The sequence below is a fragment of the Paroedura picta genome, chromosome 6 (assembly GCF_049243985.1).
Source record: "Paroedura picta isolate Pp20150507F chromosome 6, Ppicta_v3.0, whole genome shotgun sequence".
NCBI lineage: Eukaryota > Metazoa > Chordata > Lepidosauria > Squamata > Gekkonidae > Paroedura > Paroedura picta.
This window is the reverse complement of record NC_135374.1, coordinates 38,677,572-38,700,026: the sequence shown is the minus strand read 5'-3', so window position 1 is coordinate 38,700,026 and position 22,455 is coordinate 38,677,572. Positions and strand designations below refer to the sequence as shown.

The following is a 22,455-nucleotide window of genomic DNA, read 5'->3' as shown; positions in this document are numbered from 1 at the left end:
GCAAGTTTGGCAGCTGCCGGTTCATGTACATTCTTGTTGGTGGAGATCACCTTTTGGAATGGCCTGCCCAAGGAGACCAGGAAAGGGCCCACATCTATCATTTTGTAGAATTAGCACAATAGAAATATTCCGGAAGGTGATTTTTATAACAGGGTTTGAACTGAAATATAAAATAACAGGGCTCTAATGTTTCGCAATGTTTAACGTATGTATAGCCTTGCTCTGAGTGCATTGTTTTCTGCCTTCGTAACTCACTTATGTATTGTGGAATGCCGTGACTTAGACATGGTTTTTGTCTTTGCTTATGTGTATCTGCTTTGTTTCCAGTTCTTTAATGCTGGTCACACACTGTCTAATGGAATCATTTATGTCTTGTAACTTGCATTGGGTCTCAGTAAGAAAGGCAGGCTATAAATGAACAAAAGAAAGAAAGGAGCCACTCAGCTCACCTTCTCCTGCCTGCCAGACAATTACTGTGGCTGCTTGTCTTTGTTTTTTAAGCAGACGGTCCTTTTATGCATCACCTGTTGTTTGTGTGCTACTGGACCCCCTAAATCCAACATTTAACCTAGAGGAAGAGCACAAGGTTGGAGTGGTGCAAAGTTGTTGTGGCCCCCAAACAAATCTGCATTGCCCTGAGGGGGACATCCATACCAGTTGATAGTGACGGGAGGTTCTGAAAAAGTATTAATAAATAAAGAGGACCAACAGATATACTTTCCCTTTCACATAGACTCACCATGTACATAAAGGCAGGTTTTGTTTGCGATGGGTCCTGTGGGATATAAACTAAATATACATTCATAGCAACTGTTTTCTGAGGTGCTAACATTCCAAAAGGTGATGGCCGTATCATTGAGTGCCGAACTCGTGAAGCGGAGTCGACTTCTATATTCGTCTGCAATATACTCGTTGATATGCGTATTGTTCATGCTCAACGTTGCAATATTTACAGAGCTCTTGTTAGTGTGTTTCTTCCATGAAGCCTGAACTAGTTCAAGAGACCCTGTGAGGATACATCTCAAGGTCACGTTGCCACCCAGCTCTATTTCTTGATCCTCTGTCACGATGGCACCTGGGGAAGGACAACATCATTTGTAATGAGCCATTGTCTACCCTCCTGTCTCATGCTTACAGATCACATGGTCGTTTTCTTTTCTCTGATCCTCATCCAAAGGAAACGGATACACCTCAGCCCAGCAGGAGAAGATAGAAAGATTCCCAGTAAAGTGGTGCGGAGATCAAACTATTTGGTTTCCCAGATGTGGGTACTTAACTGCTCAGAAAAACAATGCCACAAGAAGTCCCTATGTATGCTCTTGCCCTGCCTTGGGCATCCAATTTAGTCCTGAGAGAAAGGTGAAATACTTCTGTAACTTTGTTAGTCCACCCTCTGCAGAGTCTTCATGCTGGCAAGAATGAGTTCACTACCCTCGAACATCTGTGGATGCAGAGCCTGGTTGAAAGCTAGCATTTCCGGGAGGCAGGAGAACCCAACCGAGGCTAATGCCAGGAGGGGTCACTCCATGTTGCCTCCCCCCCTTTTCAGCCTGCCATTATGTCCAGGATTCTGGGCTGGATAGCCAATGCAACCTGTTGAGGGGCAGGCTGCGATGGGGTGCCTTGTGGTCAGCTGACCACAAGAGGGCAAATTTCTCTTCCCATGCTTGCCACGCTCAATGTTGAATAAAGGCTGTGGCCAAACATTTTACGCCAAATTATGGTTGTCAGTGTCCTCATTAGGCGGTCAATATCCCCCTGCAAGGCAAATGATCATTCTGCAGAGACCACGCTGTGTGTGGCTGAATTTTTAATGGTGGTATATCTTCCTAGATTCAAGATATTTTAAATCATTTTTTTATTATTCACTCTGTTTCTTTGTATCTGTCCCTCACTTGTTTTATGCCAGTAAAGGTTATAATTATCATGTGTGTAGAAGAGGGGTTGTTTTTGTAGTTTGTACCTTTATCACAAGCCCCTCCATGAACTATTTGTACTGGACTTGAGTTTCGAAAATGTTTTATCTATGCTAACTTATTTTAAAAATAAAAGACTTCACCTTTGTAGCAGAACTGCATAAGACTAATATGATTTCCAGGAATTAGGGGATGTACAATGTTTCTCCTTTTGTACGTGAATCTTCTTTTCAGGTCTGGATGCTTTGAGCAGACATTTGTTTTCTTTGTCTCCTTCCCCTTTAAGTTCTGGAGCTTGGCAGTGTGCTATTTATTCCTTCAAAATTATGGGAGTGGAAGGATGATTGCTTAGTTATCACAGCTAATAGTTATCACAGCTGTTTTTCCCTTTCTCTTCTTCACGTTTCTTGCTTCTACTACTTCTTTTCACCATGATTTCTCTGTGCTTCATTAACTGCTCCTGCTTTTCTATTTTCTATTTCAAATACTATTTGAAATACTGCTTCCTGCACCTCTTCCTTTCCTTTCTCTGATGGTTTCCCAAGGAGCTGCGGAAGACATTGAAGGAAAGATCCATTTCCTCAGTGCTGCTTCCACTAACCTTGAAAAATGTGGGGGAGAGAGCCTTTCCACAAGCAGAGATTTCTTTCCCATAGTTCTTTGTACGCAACCCATTGGCGCCTGCTACCACACTTGGTCTCTTATTCCCCAGAATATGTGGGACTCAATTCCACAGACTACTGCTGCTTTCCCAAGTCTCCCAGTACATCTGGTCTTTCTCCCTCAGATACTTTGTTATTTATATGATTTATATTTATATAATCAGTTATTTATATGATTCTGGCAAAGAAGTGGAATAGGATATTGAAAGCATACTTCTTGAGAGAGTGACAGTGTGTTTGGTACATTTGAAAAAAGGAGAACCAATTGATGCTGTATATGTCAAACATGTGTGCCAATGGAGATTAATTCTTATTAATTAAATGTTTCATCACAATTCATATTAAACTCACCCTGTACCCTGCAAAGCCTCATAGAAATGATGATCATGGTCAAGCCCTGGAAAGTCCACCAAGAATGAAGACCCTCCTTTACCTAGGAACAGAAGAAAAGAAGTGTATTATGGATATACAACATAACTGTTGTTGTCAGCAAACTCAGTGGAATACAATGGCAGAGTCCACCCTTCAAAGAATCTATTCCCCCCCCCCATAGGAATTGATATATGTAGTCTGGAGATGAACTGTAATTTCAGGAGATCCCCAGGTCCCACCTGGTGGCTGGCATCCCTAGTTTTAGGAGTAGCCCAAATATGCAGTGCAGAAAAACGATTCTGTAAGAATTCCATTACGGTTTGTTTATTAAAGTGTATCACTCCTTTCTTTTATGGCTCAACATGGCTTACCAGAGATGGTCAGTGTAAAGCATCTCTTCACACTTTTCCAAATCTGACTAGGAATGGAAAAAGGCAAGCCATGGTCCAAAGGAAAACTTTCTTCCTTTCTTGTAGATTTCATACATGGAAACATTTCAGTCTGTGGTTTTTCATGAGTGAGAGCTTCTATGCACTGTGTATCTACAGTCTGAAAAGCAACCACTGAAAAAAGAAGGATGCATTGGAATGAGAGGAGGAAGAGGTAATGAACAAGACCAAAATGGGTTCAACTCTGTAATTTGAACACAGCACTTTTCCATCAGGCGATCTTTTCCTGTTTGAATCAATAATCCCAGGAAATCAATAATCCCATGCACCAGCAGCCTGCTTTTCCTCCACCCTGCCAAATCTAATAAGGTCAACAGGAGAGTGTTGGATTGCATTGTGTTAATTTTCATTCCCCCCCCCCCATTTTAAGACTATCCCACAAAATTTTAGTACTTTAGAAAGCACAATAATATACACAGGATGTTCTTCATGTGTCTTTCCAATTGTTCTAACTGCCCTGGGTCAACTGACAAGATATTACTGTTTATAATCCTCAGTATGCCACAGTTCTTAAAGCTGTCCTAGCATCATGGAGAGGACTGGCATACTAATGCAAGGAGGCAGATGTCGACAGATTTGTGGGGAGCAGAGCAGGAATAAACCATATATTTAGGTAATTTTTAACATTTATATCCCGCCTTAGGCACACAGCTGACAATGGAACAAGTTGCAAAGACCAAAAACACATGCCCAAAATTTCCCCCTTTTACTCTGTGCCTTCTAAAATAGAACTGTCTAGCACACCTTCCTCAATGCAGCCACAGAAAACACCCTCGGCTCCCATTCTGGGAGGCTACTTCAGAGAACCAGACCTACTGCAAAGAAGGTCCCTGACTTAGGTGTTGCTATAGAGATAGTTTTAAGAGAGGGTACCACAAAGAGAAGGCAGTTTAAGGTAACGGTCATAGGATAATATTCTGGAAAATGTAGTTCAGTTATTAATGTCACCACAGTCTTCATAACATTCTTTTAAGGGAATGGTTTCTGAATATCTGCAGACCCCATGGGGGGAAAGTCCACCTGATTGGCTTTATGCTATGTTGATCCGAACTCCGCCCCCTCTATGTGACATGGGTCCTGACCTGAATAGCTCAGGCTATCCAGATTTTATCAGAGCTCAGAAGCTAAGCTGGGTCAACCTTGGACAGTATTTGGATGGGAGACCACCAAGAAATATGAGAGTTGCTATGCAGAGGCAAATTGGGATCAAGTTGGGATCAAGATTGCAGGGATTGGGATCAAGATTGCAGGGAGAAATATCAACAACCTCAGATATGCAGATGATACCACTCTAATGGCAGAAAGTGAAGAGGAACTAAAGAGCCTGTTGATGCGGGTGAAGGAGGAGAGTGCAAAAGTTGGCTTGAAACTCAACATCAAGAAAACAAAGATCATGGCAGCTGGCCCTCTCAATTCCTGGCAAATAGATGGGGAAGAAATGGAGGTAGTGACAGATTTTATTTTCCTGGGCTCCAAGATCACTGCAGATGGGGACTGCAGCCAAGAAATTAAAAGACGCTTGCTCCTGGGGAAGAAAGCTATGGCAAATCTAGACAGCATCCTAAAAAGCAGAGACATCACCCTGCCAACAAAAGTGCGTTTAGTCAAGGCTATGGTATTCCCAGTTGCAACGTATGGCTGCGAAAGTTGGACCATAAGGAAGGCCGAGCGTCAAAGAATTGAGGCTTTTGAACTCTGGTGCTGGAGAAGACTCTTGCGAGTCCCTTGGACTGCAAGGCGAACCAACCGGTCAGTCCTAGAGGAGATCAGCCCTGACTGCTCTTTAGAAGGCCAGATCCTGAAGATGAAACTCAAATACTTTGGCCACCTCATGAGAAGGAAGGACTCCCTGGAGAAGAGCCTAATGCTGGGAGTGATCGAGGGCAAAAGAAGAAGGGGACGACAGAGAATGAGGTGGATGGATGGAGTCACTGAAGCAGTAGGTGCAAACTTAAATGGACTCCAGGGAATGGTAGTGGACAGGAAGGCCTGGAGGATCATTGTCCATGGGGTAGCGATGGGTCGGACACGACTTCGCACATAACAACAACAATGCAGAGGCAGGCAATGAAAAGCCACTTCTGAACATCCATTGCCTTGAAAACCCCATGCAGTTGCCATTGGGCATCAGCAGTTCAAAAGACAAGAGAAAAAGGTATCAATCCTTGTTATGGTTGTGGAGAAAAGGGATTTTTGCCATGCAGAGTATGACAAACGTGTGTTAAAATGTCCAGGATCTGACCTCCTACTTTAACCCCTCTCAAAATCCCAATACATGAGGCCTAATGTTTCTTTTTCAAAGCATACACTCAAGTGAAGTGTTTTGTTCTGATTAATCTAGTCTGAGCCTCAGTGCTATCACTTAGCTCTAGAAAGCCCCCATAGGACAATAAACATAATGATTTGGAAACAGATTTCCCGTAGAAAGACAACTAGGAAAAGGTGGGGATTTCAGCTACAGAATCAGTGAACGAAGCAACTGGGATAAGTATAACAAGTTGAAACACAGCAGCATAATACATATCAGAAGGAAGGGTGCACAGAGATGCTGGAAACGTCTGCCATAAATCCTCTGAGAATTTGTAAATCCCACAGTGAAAGAAGCGTTCTCCTGGGATCCCTGAATGAGCTGTCACAGACTAATCATCACACATCTGGTTTGTTTATCGACCACTATCAGTTTGGATATAATGTCACACAATCTATTTATTTCAATGGGATTTCTGTCTGCATAGGAGTTAGTTCTAGTCCAGCACAGAAAAGAATGTCAGCGCAAATAACAGATTCAGGTGGGTAGCTGAGTTGGTCTGAAGTAGCAGAACGAAGTTTGAGTCCAGTGCCACCTTTGAGACCAATAAAGACTTCAAGGTGCCACTGGATCCCAATTTGTGCTGTGTAAATAATAATAATAATAACAATAATAATAATAATAATAACAACAACAACAACTGTGTAGCAATTTGGTTTCCTCTCCCCCTCTATCAACGACTTCCCAGGGTTTCTCTCAACCTTCCTCCATTGTTGAGCCATTTGTCTGCCTAGGGAAAGTGGACACTGAAATCTGGCATGCATGGGGGGGGGGGTGCATGAAAAATCATCTCCATTGATTGAAATGGAGTAATGTATTTAGGATGATTTATTTATTTTACAAAATGTATATCCTGCCTTATTCACCCAAGTGAATAACAAATGACATACGAATCAACATGATAGACATAGAAACTAAAAATAAGTTTCATTTCAATTCTGATTTTGCTGAGACTCTGTTTTGGGGGGAGGGAGCAGCTCTTTCCCTCTTCCTTTTGAACTTGTTATCTCAGCCGGCCTTTAGAAAATGGGATCATCCCTTGTGCTTTTTTTGATGCATACTGAAACCACCATAACACCAGTTAGTTGCTCCACAACATGCGTTAGCGACTAGTTCTGTAGATGGCAATGATATCAGATAAAAAGCAATAAAAGGCTAGATTTTTCTCAGTGGAAATTCCAGTTAACATTAGAGACTGTGAGTGCAAGCACGGGAGATTGATCAGTTTGGCCTATAGTTCTGCAATTTCCTTTTGTGACTCATTTAGCAATTACCATAGCTAGAATCATACCACACTAAGAGGGAGTATATTTACATAAAGCTTGGAAATGATGCCAAATTAGGGTCAGTGGTTCTTAAAACCACAGAATGCCATACTGAAGGAGCTGAAAATCCAAATCACTGGTCAATTTCCCAAATATCATTTTGCTGCCCACAATATTTGACTTAATCTTGATTCTCTTTCTATTTCAATCCTACGCCATGTACCCACATCACCATAGATATTTAAAATAATTACCTTTGTGAAATGCTACGTACATTTGTCTGGGAATAAGCTCCACTGAACTCAATGGGACTTGCTTTTGAGAAACAATCCTCGGAATGTTTTCAGAAACACTACGGGGGTGGAAGAAACCACAAACGGCCATCCAGTCCAGACCCCCCCCCCCCGGGCCACTCTTCTTAGGGATTTAAAATCACACATTCTTGACAGGTACAATTACATTCACATGACTGAATCTAAAAAGATGTAACTGTCTCACATCCAAGTTTCAAAAATAATTCTACATTTATGGGAAAGCAAGTTAGAGCCTCTCCTGCTTCCACCCTGTCTGATGTTCATGGCCTTCACACCAAGAGCAAGAGAAAGGCACCTTTTGTGAAACGTGTGAAAACTTTCCTACATTCACATCCTACCCGTGGTGCTGGAAATAAGACTCATGGAATTCAGTGCCTCTTACTTTGTCATCTACTTAAGTAGAATCACATCCTTTTAAGCCATCACTAGAGTGGTGCGTAAACACTGCTGCCTGCAAACGACCCCCAAAAGAACTTTGAGCCTCTCCTGCATTGCTTGAACGTGGAACACAGTTGACAGATTCATTGTAGACTGATTTAAGCAAATACTGATGGAAACCTCATGTCTGAAGATACCCCTCAGCTACGTAGCCTGTATTTCCCCTCAGTCCTGTCTCCCTGCCTCCCATCCACAGTCAGAGAGCCTTCTGAACTGGACTGCGCAGGGATGGATGGGTGTAAAGTAGACAAAACATCATAGTAGTTCTTACCTTGGGATTCATGGTGCTGTGATGGGGGGAGGAGAGGGTGTCTGAGAGCTGCTGCTACTTCCAGCCAAACTATAAGGAACTCCTTGAGTTGGCAGGGAAAACACTACAAAGCATCTGGCTTTCTGGAGAAATAAAAATCTTCCCTGTGCTCCTCCCACAATAGCTGATAGGATGAGGCAATCTCAGGCAGCAAGCACTTCCTTTCTCTGTATTCTTGTACTTCAGCATTCAATAGAGTGATTGCACCTCTCTGCATTTTTCCAGGGACATATGTGCCATGGGTGACACGTGACCATAAAAGAGCAGCCACCCTGGTGACTTTGTACCATTGTTCTTATATAATAGTTTATTTTGTGGATTTGTTTGTATGTCCCAGATCCTCTCCCCAGGAAAGATTCCAAGTCAGATAGCATCTACAGCAACAAGGTAAAGTAAAGGGAAGGACCTTTGTACAGGCCTTGTAGAAAACACACAAAAAGTATCTTAGGGGCCTTAGAGAGGGATGTGTCTTTACAGGAACATACTTTAAGTACAAACATTAGGACATCATTCGAGTTGAGCACTTTACTGTTTATTATAGAAACTCCTAGAGTGCAAAAGTAATGGGATGCTATAAGATAAAGAATAACCTATAATTTTATGGAACTAGGATAACGATTTAAGAAAACCCTTGATGCAATGCTGGTAAGCTTAGAAAGAGCAGGAATTTCTAAATGCAACAACAGAAAAAGTTGCATAGATGTTTTTCATGCTGTGTCCTAAAACACATTTCACATTTGCTACTCAACAGTGGAAAATGTAAATATGCGTAGGCTTAGAAAGAGCTTCCGTTTTCTGACTTTTCTATATCAATCAATAACTCACATATGTGAAGTAATCATCTCAGATCAAAAGCAATTAAGCTATTATATAAAAGTAAAACCAATCCTTCTTCATAGCAATAATTCACACCTTCATCTGCAAATCTTGACACAGTAGACATACAAGTATAGATTGGCCCCCAAACAACAAAGATATGAGGAAGATGATGGCTTTATTTTAGGATGCTTTGGGTTGATCCTGCATCGAGCAGGGGGTTGGACTAGATTGCCTGTATGGCCCCTTCCAACTCTATGATTCTATGATTTGCCAAACTACTTTTGTCATGATTTTCTAGTGGCTTTTTTCTTCTAGCCATCTGCATTGATTTCCCAGTAACATCTCCACTTTGTGCTATTACTAAAGTCTATGCAGACTTAATTAAATCTCTTGTTTTGGATCATATACAGGACTGATGTATATTTTAATTTGTAAACTGTTGAAATGACTAATTTGCATATATTAATGACAGCTAATGTCTAAAAAAATACAGGAAACTTTGAATTGTTACTGCTAGTGCACCTGTCAATATTATTCCCTATCAAATCATGTAGCCTTCAACTTCATACAATGCAGTTCTTACAATGCATGTTACCTAAAGAGGAGGACTCCTAATTAATTGGAGAAATTATGAGAGGTGGTTAACTGGGATCTTCACCAATGTTTACAGAAATTGTTTCCTTAGAAAACTCTTTATTTCTTTATTAAGGAGATATTACACAAAACACACCAGAAAACACATACAAGGCTAGCTAAGAAAACAATAGAGGAAAGAGTATTTTGGGGAAAGGTGATATTTCCGAATCTAGAGTCAAAGAGATAAGCAGAGTCAGCAGCACAATTATCAGCATTTCACAGAAGAAAAAGGGAAGCCCACATGCAAGTGGTGATGTATGAATGGCTCCAGAAACACACATAAACAGCTATGGCACAGGGTGCTGTGTTTTATACTGCAAAATGCTACCTGAGATGATGTTGATGCTTTTTCCCTCAAACGATACCTTGATGGGGTGTCTAGAGGTGGAAAATGACTTTGGGAGACATGTAATTAGATTTTCTGAAATATACTATATGTATTAAATTCAATTTATTATGGTTGTCAACCAGTATAACAAACTATAGGTATTAATAGTTCCTGATGACCCTCTGAGTACTGGACAGGAATGCTATTAAATGGGAGAAAAGTGTTAAATATTGCTACTTAGTGTAGATGGGTACAAGGGAAGTGAGACTGCAGTCAGTTGCAGGTTCTTGGGAATCCTGTTGCCCTAAATTATGCATCTTCCTGAGGTGGGAGAGATCTGAGATCCTAAACTGTGGTTAGTTTTTCCAGTTATCCAGTTCTGCCTTTCCTTTTGCCAATAAGCAATGTGACTAATATGAACAAGAGATGAGAACCTAAGATGCTGATATTCTGAGACTTCCACCAGCAACCAAATCATGCAATACAACATGTAAAGCTAAATCCCTGCCTGACAGGATCATGCTTCACACACACATGAAGAATGTAGTTCTTAAGCCTTACAGTAAGGAGAAGAGGAAATTAAGATGTGGAAGAGTCTTAATTCTGGAGTGCCCCCCCCCACACACACACACATATGCACTATTTATTAGGCTGGGGTATAAGATTCCCCCCCCCCCCCCTGGACATAGGAGCCTCAGGAGCAGTTCTGCTTTAGAAGAATTGTGAAAAAGAGGGCTTTTTCAGTTACCTTTCTGAAACTGTCTAAGAATTTGCTAACGGCGATGTAGAAGTATATAAATATGATTTTGTTTCAAGGTGCTTTTGGAAATTAGTCCCTGTTGTTTAACTAGATGAATTGCTGTGCTAGTCTATAGAAGAAAATATATAGTTATTGTAGGTATTCCCATATTTTATTGCATTGCCTTATGCCTTGTAATCTGCTTTTGTATTGTTCAGATTCTTACCAATTCACCAATGGAATCTCAAAGGCTGAAATCCAACTTGTTACAGTGCAACCCAAAATTCACTAATGAGCAACTGGATCCTGAATTTCGGCTGAATGCCATTGTGGATCTTCACGTTGTACCAAGACTGACCAATAGAATTGGTCTCCCTGATCATGCCCAGATAAATACAGGTGCATAAAAAGGGACAGAGCAAGCCTTCCAATCGCACAGTTGTTTCTGCCCCCAAATCTTCTGTCATCAGTGACAATGAAATCACAAGTCCTCCTCATAAAAACAGACTGAGAATGCCTTTTCTTTCTCTGTTTCTCTCTCTGAAATTGACTTTCCACAACTTTCCACCCAGACCCAACTCTTCATTTCCTTCTTCCCTGCTCTTGATTGGTCTGCACCTTCCCTGATAGCACCCCCAACTTCTTATTCTGAAAAAAAAAAAACCCTTCCCTGCTTATTCCTTCACATTTTTGGTACTGTTAGGGTAACACATCTATCATTTATCTCCAGGTTGGTTTCCCCGGACTAGATACGTGGAAGAAACATTGTGTGAAACCAAAGTAACTTTAATGGAGTATTATCTTCAAGTAATACAGCTGGAAAGTATGATACTGCAAAAATAATTTGTTTTTATTGAATTGTCACAGATGAATTGCTTTTGTATTTTATCACCAAATACTTTTACTGCTATTCCATTTGATTACCTTTTTCTGTTTTGAATTTTGTATCTATTTTGTTTCTGATTTCTGGGCTACCTGTTCCAACCCCTTCTTCCTTTTTTTCCTTCTTTGGCATATACATTGTGTCAGGATGGGAATTCTGCATACACTGGACTCAAATATTCTCTAACCTTATAATCCACGTCCTAGTTATACACATGTGGAGGGCACTTCTCCCAATCCTGCCCTGATGTGGGAAACCAATTTGGGTAACAATAGTTTTGAAATGATGTTGTACCTAGTTTGTATAGCAGGTCAAAGAAACAACAATAGATGGCAGCATTGATCTAACAAGGATTTTGAAAGTCAAGCAATAGAAATGCAAATTTCACATGACTCATTTTGCTGTTCATGTAACAGCAATAAATGTCTAAGACTGGACAATTCTGTTAAATGAATTATGTTAAACAGGAGCCACTTCCTGAACTAATGTGCTTATTTATTGTAAAGATTTATTTCCTGACTTTTAATAAGAACTTCCAAAGTAACTTGTTAGAGTTGGCAAAAGAGAGCCCCAAACAGTCAGCAACTCTAATTATTCTTCCTCGACCAATCATTCCAAATAAGAAGTGTTTATTTGAATGATAACACTTGTATGACTCAAGGGGTTAGCTGTGTTGGTCTGAAGTAGCATAACGAACTTTGCGTCCAATGGCGCCTTTAAGACCAACAAAGATTTATTCATGATGTGAGCTTTCATTTGCTTGCTTTCTCACATCTTGAATAAATCTTTGTTGATTTCACAGGTGCTATTGGACTCAAAGTTTGTTGTACAACTTGTATGAGTCCTGTTTTCATTTCATGCCATTAGTGAACACATACATGAATGCACAAAGCTGCCATACTGAGTCATTGTCTACTCTGACAAGCAGCAGATCCCCAGGATCTCAATCTAAAGTCATAGTTATCCTTAAGGAAGCAATTGCTGTAATTATTTTGCTATTTTTTCCACTATGAAATGCTGGAACAAATCATAATTGCATGCTTTCTCCAAGCAACATTTTGGCCTGTTTGTGTTTTACCTTTCACCTTTGGCCCTGTTTTTCTTCATTGGTTTGGCAGATAGAGATTTAGTTATTTACTTTTTATTTGTTTCACAAAATGTATGCCCCAGTTTTTGGCCTGTGTAACAGGCTCTTGTGGCGCAGGGTGGTAAGGCAGCCGACATGCTGTCTGAAGCTCTGACCATGAAGCTGGGAGTTCGATCCCAGCATCCGGCTCAAGGTTGACTCATCCTTCCAAGGTCAGTAAAATGAGTACCCAGCTTGCTGGGGGGGGGGGTAAAACGGGAATGTCTGGGGAAGGGAATGGCAAACCACCCTGTATTGTGTCTGCCAAGAAAACGTTAGAGGGCATCACCCCAAGGGTCAGACATGGTTCGGTGCTTGCACAGGGGATACCTTTACCTTTACCTTTAACAGCCGCCCAGGTAGCTAACAAATTTAAAACATGCATAATAAAATGACATAAACTGTTAAAAACAACAAAAACATATCATTAAAACTACTGAAAACAGAAATAAAATATACACACAGGACATGCAGATGTTCTATCTAAGGAGGTGCCTAAGGCTGCCTAAGGAGGTGGTGAGCTCCCCCTAACTGGCAGTCTTCAAGCAAAGGTTGGATACACACTTTTCTTGGATGCTTTAGGATGCTTAGGGCTGATCCTGCGTTGAGCAGGGGGTTGGACTATTAGGCCTGTATGGCCCCTTCCATGATTCTATGATTCTATGATTCTATACACCCAAAGGGGCTTCATAAAAGCACATGCCAGCAGATGTACCTCACACCCCCCCACTCCCCCAAGCTGGAAGATCTTCAGAGCAGTTTTCCTTGAAGCATGAACAGATGCTATTGGAAGAAACAAATTGGCAACATAACCCTGTCAGTGCAGAAGTATTTGGAATCCAGTCTTAAGACAGGCCAATGCTATCCTATCCAGCGGTGTATAAGAATGACTATGTGCATGCATCACAGTGAGAGAAGCCAATTCCAGAGAAGAATACCCGAAGGGCTGTGGGGGCTGTCGTGTAGCACATTGTAGCCAATTTTTAATAAAATTTCTTTCCCTTGTTACAAGAACTCAGGGTACAATGTAACTACATGGCATTTTTATTTCCAGAATAACAACTGAAAGGTAAAAACTTTGTGGCTTTTAAACACACATAAACAGAGAAACAATCTGATAAATAAAAGAGATTTTTTCAAGGCTACCCAAAAGTAACCCATTTGCAGAGTTTTGTTTTTATTAAAATGCCTATTTAACTGGTAATATGAAGCTATTAATTTATTCATTTGTTTACAAGGTAGGATACCACACAGTCAATACAACAGTTATAAAATCAATAAAAAATAAAATAAATATTAACAGTTGCACAAGCAAGTAGCAAGCAGTAACTATGAATATTGTTGGCGTACTCAGCAATGGAAACCTAAAGTAATTTTTAAGCCCCCCCTGACATGGGCCAGGTACCTGGAGCTCCTGGCTTCATTTAGCATTTTACAATGCTGACAAACCACAGAGCTTCCCATCTCCCCTCTGTTTTAACCTTCACCATTTCTACAGGAAGAGTCATGCCCTTGAATAATCCATTGAAGTAGAACAACTGCAGTAAGCCTTGAAGGATTAAGGTTTAGCCATTTTAGTGGCCGCAAAGCATAAGAAACAAATGAGTTCTGTTGCCATTATTCTAAACAACAGAATGTACTTCAAAATAAATGATTGCTGAATTTTATTATACAATTTAATTTAATTATTGGATCAAAAATTATATAAACAAAGGTCCATTCATTTTGTGCCATTAGAATTTATATGAAGTTTCATCTCACAAAAAGGTTACATTCAATAGATTTGTCATCTCCCCAGACAGTTCTTTTGGTGAAGAGGTTTCAGTGGGGCTTGATCTCTTGTGCAGGAAAACTGTCCACATGTTAAATTTTCTGAGCATATTGGAAGAACGTAGAGAAGAGCAAGGTCAGTCTTTTAAAGTTGTAAATAAGCAGATTTTGCTAGAATGATGAATGCATATGAAAATTGCTTGCAATGAAGGTTTAAACTGAGAAATGTTTGTTTTCACTTTCCAGGACACCCTTTCCAAGAAGGAGAATTCATACAGATTGAATGTATTTAGTTTCTATTCCCTGCTTCCATCTGTAGAATATGTGCATGCCTCCATTTACTTCAAAAGACAGGAGAGACCAGCACAATTCATTAACATGGATGGGAGAGATATTTTAGGATATTATAAACATGCAGAAGAAGTTTCTGACAGAGCAGTTCCTCAATGGAACAGGCTTCCTCAGAAACTGGTGGATTCTCCTTTGTAAGTTTTTAAACAGATTGTGAGAGGGTAGGCAAGAAGGGTTGTGTCAGTGCTTGTCTCTTGCTACCAATCACCATGTTGGGGTTGGGAGGCAAATTTCCTCCAGGCCAGACTGGCCAGGGATACTGGTTTTCTTGAGAGGGGCATCACCTGGACATGGAATTGTGAGTGGCCAGGTAGATGTGAGTTTCCTGCATTGTGCAGGAAACTAGATGACCATGGATGTGCCTTCCAACTCCATGATTCTAAGAATTATTTATTTATCCATCACATGGCATGTGTATAGTGTAGCCAGGAGATCCTAATGTTTTCTAGCTGCTAGGCAAAAGAGGTTCAGAATTGGTTTGCCATTGCGTGCCCCCACGTCATGATCCTAACCAGGGTTGACCCGGCTTAGCTTCTGAGATCTGATAGGATCAGACATGCCAGAGCTATCAGCTCAGGTTTAAATGAAGAGTTGACCTAGAAGCCCAATCCAGCACACCCTTTTTAGATCATGATCACCATCAGCCAGAAACTTCCAAGAAGGTGTATAAACAGGTTAAGAAGGAAACATTCCTACATCTTGCTCTTTTTTCCCAGCATTGTGTTCAAAGGCATTTTGCCCCTGAAGGCATTTAGTGATCATGACTCATCATAGCCATTAATAGGCATATGTTCCACGACAGGTGAGAAAACTGTTCTCTGCAAATGAACAGAAGCACTCCCAGTCCTTACTTCCCTTCAGTTCTTACCAAGCTGAACCCCATCCCTGAAAACAGGCCTTGTGGGTTAAAATCCTCTCTATTTGTTACCCAGCAGATCCCTGCTTCTCATTCTTTCGGTTTAACAAAATTATCTCACCATGTGTAGAAGATCCTGCTTTGTAGCACTGGTGTGTATTCTCCTCCAGCACCTGAAGGCAGAAAAAGCCAATAACCCCAGGATAAACATGACAATCAATATGCAGAAAGAAACGATGGCGGAAATTCCTGGAACTTTTCTTTTGGCTGCAAAAAAGATAAAGACATGAGAGGGGACAGGCAGAAAATGTGGCAAAAAAAAAACCTGTGTGTGAAGAGGGTGTTGCTAAAAACATTTCATCCTAGCAAGGTCATAGTGGATGTCTAGAGAAATGTATTTTTTTAATGCTTCAGTTGTGTGTCAGTGTGTTATGGACACATGACCTAGGGCATCGGTGCTTGTGTCATTGTGCTTTAGTAGCACAGAAACATGAATGCTGGTGATGTTGGTTATGTGTTTAAAATCAGAATGTGCTCATAGAAATGCTGTTCTATCTATAAGCACATGCATTTGATTGCAAAACCAATTCATCTTGGGACAGGAGCAATGCTACTTTGGGCACAAGAAAAATAGAGATTTTTAAAATTGTCACTCCCCTTACTCTACCTTGGGCTTTATTACTCATAACTAAATGAAGTTGCCTTTCTCCTGTCTGCAATGGAAGCAGCTTCTACTCTTTAACTCTGGCAATGATGCCTTGTGGTTTGCCATATCTCCCCCAAGATCAAGCCTTTGCTTCTTTTTTTCTGTTACTGGGACACATGGGATGTCTCACTTTGGAGACATGGCATCGGTCCTATGCAATAGTAAAAAATATATAGAGACATGTTGCCTAAAAGAAACGGTGTGAGACCTAAAAAGAACATCCATGAGGTTGTGCAATTCAGATATGGGCATAGTCACCAAACAATGCCTCATTTAGAATTCAGGAAGGGCCAGGCTTCAGTGAGAAAAATAATTCCCCAAACAGTTTAGGATGGGTTGCCTGGGAAAGTAAAGTGTAGTCCCCAGCCAGCTTGGTAACAAGGGTAAGGATATAGTTTGTTAGACAGGTTCAGATAAATCAAGTTTATTAGTTTTAGATAAGAGATTTGTAGACTTCATATGCTAAGTGTGGGTGTGATAGACTTTCATCTTTGCCTATTTCTACTGCAACGGTTTTCATAACACAGAGAATGTATGTGGAACCAATCTATAATTATGGAGGGGGTTGAGTATGAACCAGGAAGATGTGGTTCAGTTTGTGGTTCATGATATGCTCCATTTGCGAACCACAGACTGTTACAAATGTTTAGCTGCCTCACAAACTGGTTTGATCAATGAGGTTCATGAAGCGGTAGAATTCCCCACTGGCATACTAGAGATATCAAACTTGGAGCTCCCTGGCTGACTGTCCTTTACCTATCTTCCAAGTTTGCTGAGGATTCTATATACAGGATCTGATTTATGCCCCCCCCCCCAGGTGACCTCAGGAAAGTGCTTTCTGGGGAAATGGAGCCATCTCATTTAAGGTTTTGTAACTCAGACTCTGCAAATACCATCCACTCCAAACTTGGAGGGCAGATAGAGAAAAGCCAACTGGAGAATTTTTGCAATATGGATGTCTCTAGCTTGCCCCAGATCTGTTCTATCTACTCCTGAGCCTCCTGAACCTGCACCTTTCAAAATGATTGCAGGTGCCCTCCCCCAGATGCCTGGGAATGTATCCACTCACAAGTCAAATCCAAACACAACAGGAGCATACAAAATAGTGTAAAGGTAAAGGTATTCCCTGTGCAAGCACCGAGTCATGTCTGACCCTTGGGGTGACTCTCTCCAGCGTTTTAATGGCTGACTCAATACAGGGTGGTTTGCCAGTGTCTTCCCCAGTCATTATCATTTTACCCCCCAGCAAGCTGGATACTCATTTTACTGACCATGGAAGAATGGAAGGCTGAGTCAACCTTGAGCCGGCTGCTGGGATTGAACTCCCAGCCTCATCGGCAGATAGCTTCAGACAGCATGTCTGCTGCCTTACCACTGCGCCATAAGAGGCTCTTACAAAATAGTGTAAGTAAAGGGAAACACAGGTACATGTGGGCAATCAACAATTTACAATCAATGCCAATAAGGAATATAATACTAATAGGCAAAAAGCCCGCTGCAGCAGTAAATGCAGCAGACGCTAGTGGTGCAATGGGTGTGGGCGGGGGAGGTGGAAGGCTCATGGACAGGTAGGGCTCTCAAGGCACGGAGCGGTTTCCCCTGCATGCCCCTTACCTTATACTCTGAAGGCGGTGGGACGAGTGCACAGTGGCCTTGGGGCTGGGCTCCATGGCCTGGGTTCAGGTGCCACCTCCACCTTACCACCGCCAGTTGGCTGCTGCCCACTTGACCGCCATCACTGCCACCTCACCGTCACTGCTGCAGCCCGCTGGAGCAGTGGGCTGGGCAGGGGTCAGCAACTGTTGGGGAGTATGTTGTGTGGGCATTGATGGCATAGTTGACCCTTGCCACAGCCAGCTGGACTGGCAGCTGGCCGGGTGGAGGATCAGGCTGGTTAGTGTGGTACAGCCCGTTCTGCTCCACAGCCAGGGAGTGTCTGTCTGTGAGGCTGCGAGCAAGCTGGCTCCTGGGGGTGGGTGCTGCATGGACTGGCGCAATCTGAGTGTGCCCAGCTTCACTGGGTGCGCCTGGATTGGGCTATGCAGCCAGAATCAGTGTCCAGACACCCAGAAGTGTTCTGGACATCACCCTGCCCTTAGTGGCTCTTCCCAAATATTAGAGAGCCACTAATGGTTAAGGTATGAATTAAGACCCTTATTTATTCTACATCCAAATCTTGACAACTCAAGAAGAAAACAATTCAGAGGAGAAAATATCCATCTAGCAATTTTCCTCATACAAACTGGCAAAGATCTCCATGAACAACTTGAAAGTTCATGGGAAGTTCATGCCAGTCACCCTGCCACGGATTTTTTGTGTAGCACAAACCAGCCAAAATTTGTCACAAATTTTAGTTTATGATCTGGTTCATGCCCATCCATGTTAGTCAATAAACATGGTAGAGAGCGTAGGTGCACAGGGAAGACTAGAGAAATACCAGCTGCACTCACTGCAAGCCAAAGTAAATTGACCCCAAATATTTGGAGACACCTGGCCAAGGCAGAAAGATTTCCTGCACACCAGCTATATATTAAGACAAGAAACATTCACATTTAAACTCACCATGTTCTGTCCCAAACTCAGGCAAAGTCAACTCTTGGGTAGCATTTAAAGATGGATGTTGAATCAAACAGCGGATGTGGTTCTTCCAGAGATCTTTGGAAGGCACGTGAGTGAAATTGCTCACAACAGACACTGTTTGGTCTGGGTGGTGACTGACATATTGGACTGGCTTTATCCGAAGATGTTCTGGGATCTTCCAGGTGATCACTGCAGCTGGTCTCCCTGTTGCTGAGCAGCTTACATCTAGCATTTCTTTTCCTGTGCTGTCTGGACTGGTAAGCGTCACATCAACTTTGGGTTTCATCAACACTTAAAAAAAAAAGCAGTTAAATGTGACTACAACATTTATAATATTTCGGGCCACACAAAAGTCTGGCCAGGAATACAGTGTAGGGGAAGGGGACACAATGGCCCTATAACAGATTTGCTGTGACTAGAACTGTATCCAGCTAGCTGGTAAAGCATAAAGATAGCTGTGGGTTTTTTAGAACAATATTTCTCATTCTTTTTCAATATCTAAGGTATTACTTTCCTGATTGCACTGGTAAGCATGGAGAGTGAGCAATAATTTAGGGTACAGCATTGATTAACTGAATCCAACAAAATTGTCTGTTGAAGTGGAGTAGAGTTTTTTAATCCTTACGTTTTTTAATCTTTAAGCTGCCATTGGCCTTCGCTTGTACTTCAGTGCCCCAGACTAACAAGACTCAGCACCTGGAATTGACTACTAATGCACTGTTGTGCACAGCTCTTAGTATAAAAGAACTTGGAGCTGATGGAGTTCCGGGAGGGTTACAGACTTTCCCAGTGATCGTGTCACTCACCATAGACCTTGAGACATGTCCTGCCTGGTATGGATCCCAATGGAAATGTGTTAAAGATGCAGCTGTAACAGCCTTCATCCTCTACTGTAACAGCATGGAAGGTGATGGCAGAAACACTGAGCCCACTCTGAGAAATGCGCACATGATTCTGATATTTGCCCAGGACTTTAGGACCGTGAGTCGTGCTGTAAGTTGCAAGATTGGTCTTGTCTTTCCCATGCACCTTCTGCCAGGTAACCTGAATGACATCATGGCTTTCTGCCAGCTGACAGTACAACTTCACGTTTTCTCCAGCGACAGCTGTGTGAACTGCCTGGTGAATTACCTGGGCTGTACCTGCAAAAAACAGTAATAAATTGCTGAATTCTGACAACTTTCTTCAGGTAGGTGACTTGTCATGAGAAAACAAGCACAGCTCCTGTCATCAGCTATATTAGCAAACTATGACCTGCCAATTGTATACATTTCTAAAGGGGAAAGACGCCCACAATTCAAGCTTATCTAGAAATTCTACTAGAAATCCCTTCTCTAATTACATAAGTGTGAGGACTTTCTGTAGAAGCAAGTCGGAGCACAGTGTCACCTTTAAGACCAACAAAGCTTTATTCAAGGTATAAGTTTTCACATGCATACACACTTCTTCAGATACAATGGAATGGAAATTACTAGTTGATACGTATAAGAAGACGAGTTGGTTCTTGTATACCATTTTTCTCTACCAGAAGGAGTCTCAAAGCGGCTTTCCCTTTCCTCTCCCCACAACAGACACTCTGTGAGGCGGGTGTGGCTGAGAGAGCCCTGATATCACTGCTTGGTCAGAACAGCTTTATCAGTGCTGTGGCAAGCCCAAGGTCACCCAGCTGGCTGCATGTGGGGGAGCAGGGACCCGGCTCGCCAGATTAGAAGTCCATACTCCTAACCTCTAAGTTGGCCCTTGTAGTAGAGGTGAGCAGTAAATCAGCACACAGCATGATGAAGATGTTTAAGAGATGCAAAGACCAAATGAATAACTATTTTGTTTGGATTTTATTCCTGGGAGAAACATTATAAAGGAAATAAATGTCAAAATTGGAGGTTGATTGGCAGATATATCCTTAATTGTGGCATACTCAGAGAAATTAGCTGAGACCTTGCCATTAAACTCCAATGGTCTCTTCTCAAGCAAACGAGGCATCTTTACAGCATCTTCTTCTTTGAAGCGGGGTGATTAGCTGTGTAGACTTACAACCCCCACTACTCCTGTCCCCAGACCAGAGAATCTTTTTACTACCTTCCAGAACATCTTCTGCTGCTCTTTTTCCTCCGTATATTAAGCAACAAACTCCAGAGTTGGAGGAGAGAGATTGGACCATGGAATCATTGTACAAGCATAATGAAAATTTTACGTGTACTTTCATGATGGCTCTATCAATAAATTGATACAATAATCAATAATTGGTACCTGTAATTGCAGTCCAGATGCCACAGATGAAAAGAGAGGTGGAGATCATTTGGCTCTGTGCTACACAATTCTCCAATCAATCACAGTTACCAAAGGAGGCTTTTAACATCTGGCTTTACAGACCGACGTGTGCTATAAGTATCCCTTGTCATTTCAGAGAAGTGAAAATATGTACTTCCCCCATGACCAATCACAGTAGTTCCTTGGGGAGTTTGACGTTTATGACACGACTGTGCTGGGAAGTGCTTGTGAGAACAAGGCCTTGCAGTGTGCTCCGTGAGGCTCAAACCCTTGTAAGATGTTTTGTTTTTTCCAAAGTATCCTTCTGACTGTTTCCGTACAGGAAAACCATCACTGTAACATTTCCCACCATACCAGAGGTGTTGGGAGGTCATATATGGGAGCCATTAACTTCTAAAAACCTATATAGGGGCCAGCTATAGCAAGGTCAGTAGGGCTGCTTTCTCTTTGGATAATAATGTTCTTCAATGTCAAAAAAGATATCCCTGATTTGTTCATATTTACTGGGCTTTTGTAGGCAAAGAGAAGCAGCTACATGTTATGCAGGACAATGTGCAGCATATCTGAAGATAAAGAACCAAAAGTACTTAGCAGCTCTTACTGTCTGCTTTGAAGTTTCAGGGAAAAGCACAGGGAGAATAGGTATATGAGTGTTTAAAGATTTCTTTTCCACTCAGTATGGTTTACTAATCCTGACTTTCCAAACATTCCCCAGATATAAATCCCCACTCCTACCAAAGCTGGCATTCCTTAAAAGGGAAAGGAATTAGAGCTCCAGGTTCTTCCTTCTCCCCTCCAATATGCAAACTGCTACTTTTGAGAAGTTCATTCGCAATTTCAACTGGGAGGGAAAACATATGACAGAACTAGCTGCAAAGCCCGTTCCTAAGAACGGGCCTTGAAAGGGTCCCCTCCCCTGGCCCCCAGCCAGGCCGCTTAAGGTGGCTTTGGGCTGCAGGTTGCAGCCGGATCAAGTGTGGGGGGGCAGGGGCTGGCCAGCCCTGATTGGCCCTATTCTAGCTTGGACAGCCGGACACATTCCACCCCCCAGACTGTTTCACAGATATATAGAGATATATAGATATATATATTTTACCTTCAAAGCCATGTAAAATCACTTGAATTTTGGGAAGCAGACCTGCTATGGAGTCTTCTTGAGCTAAATGCAGGTGGCTCATGTCTAAAGGTTACTGTTCTGGTACGAATAAATTTCACAAAGAGTATCAAACTGAAAAGTGTTAAATTAGTATTCATCAATAGGTTCAACATTATCTTTCTACAAGCAGGAAGCAATGACTTGGGTTTCCTCAGACACTATAGATACTAATAGATCAGCATAAACAACTTTTGACATGTCAG

At 41.8% G+C, this 22,455-nt stretch overlaps 1 protein-coding gene across 1 annotated transcript in view; it reads right to left on the bottom strand.

Annotated features, from left to right (window-relative positions):
• Window positions 1–21,195, bottom strand: part of CD200 (CD200 molecule) — a 35,423-nt gene extending 14,228 nt beyond the window's left edge. The window contains exons 1-6 of the mRNA XM_077344291.1: window positions 21,076–21,195; window positions 19,635–19,970; window positions 18,811–19,119; window positions 15,664–15,809; window positions 2,930–3,011; window positions 740–1,075 (exon numbers count right to left, since the gene is read on the bottom strand). Coding sequence (XP_077200406.1) covers window positions 740–1,075; window positions 2,930–3,011; window positions 15,664–15,809; window positions 18,811–19,119; window positions 19,635–19,970; window positions 21,076–21,124 — 1,258 coding nt within the window. The 5' untranslated portion in view covers window positions 21,125–21,195. The remainder of the gene's footprint in view (window positions 1–739; window positions 1,076–2,929; window positions 3,012–15,663; window positions 15,810–18,810; window positions 19,120–19,634; window positions 19,971–21,075) is intronic.
• Window positions 21,196–22,455: the final 1,260 nt, after the last annotated feature.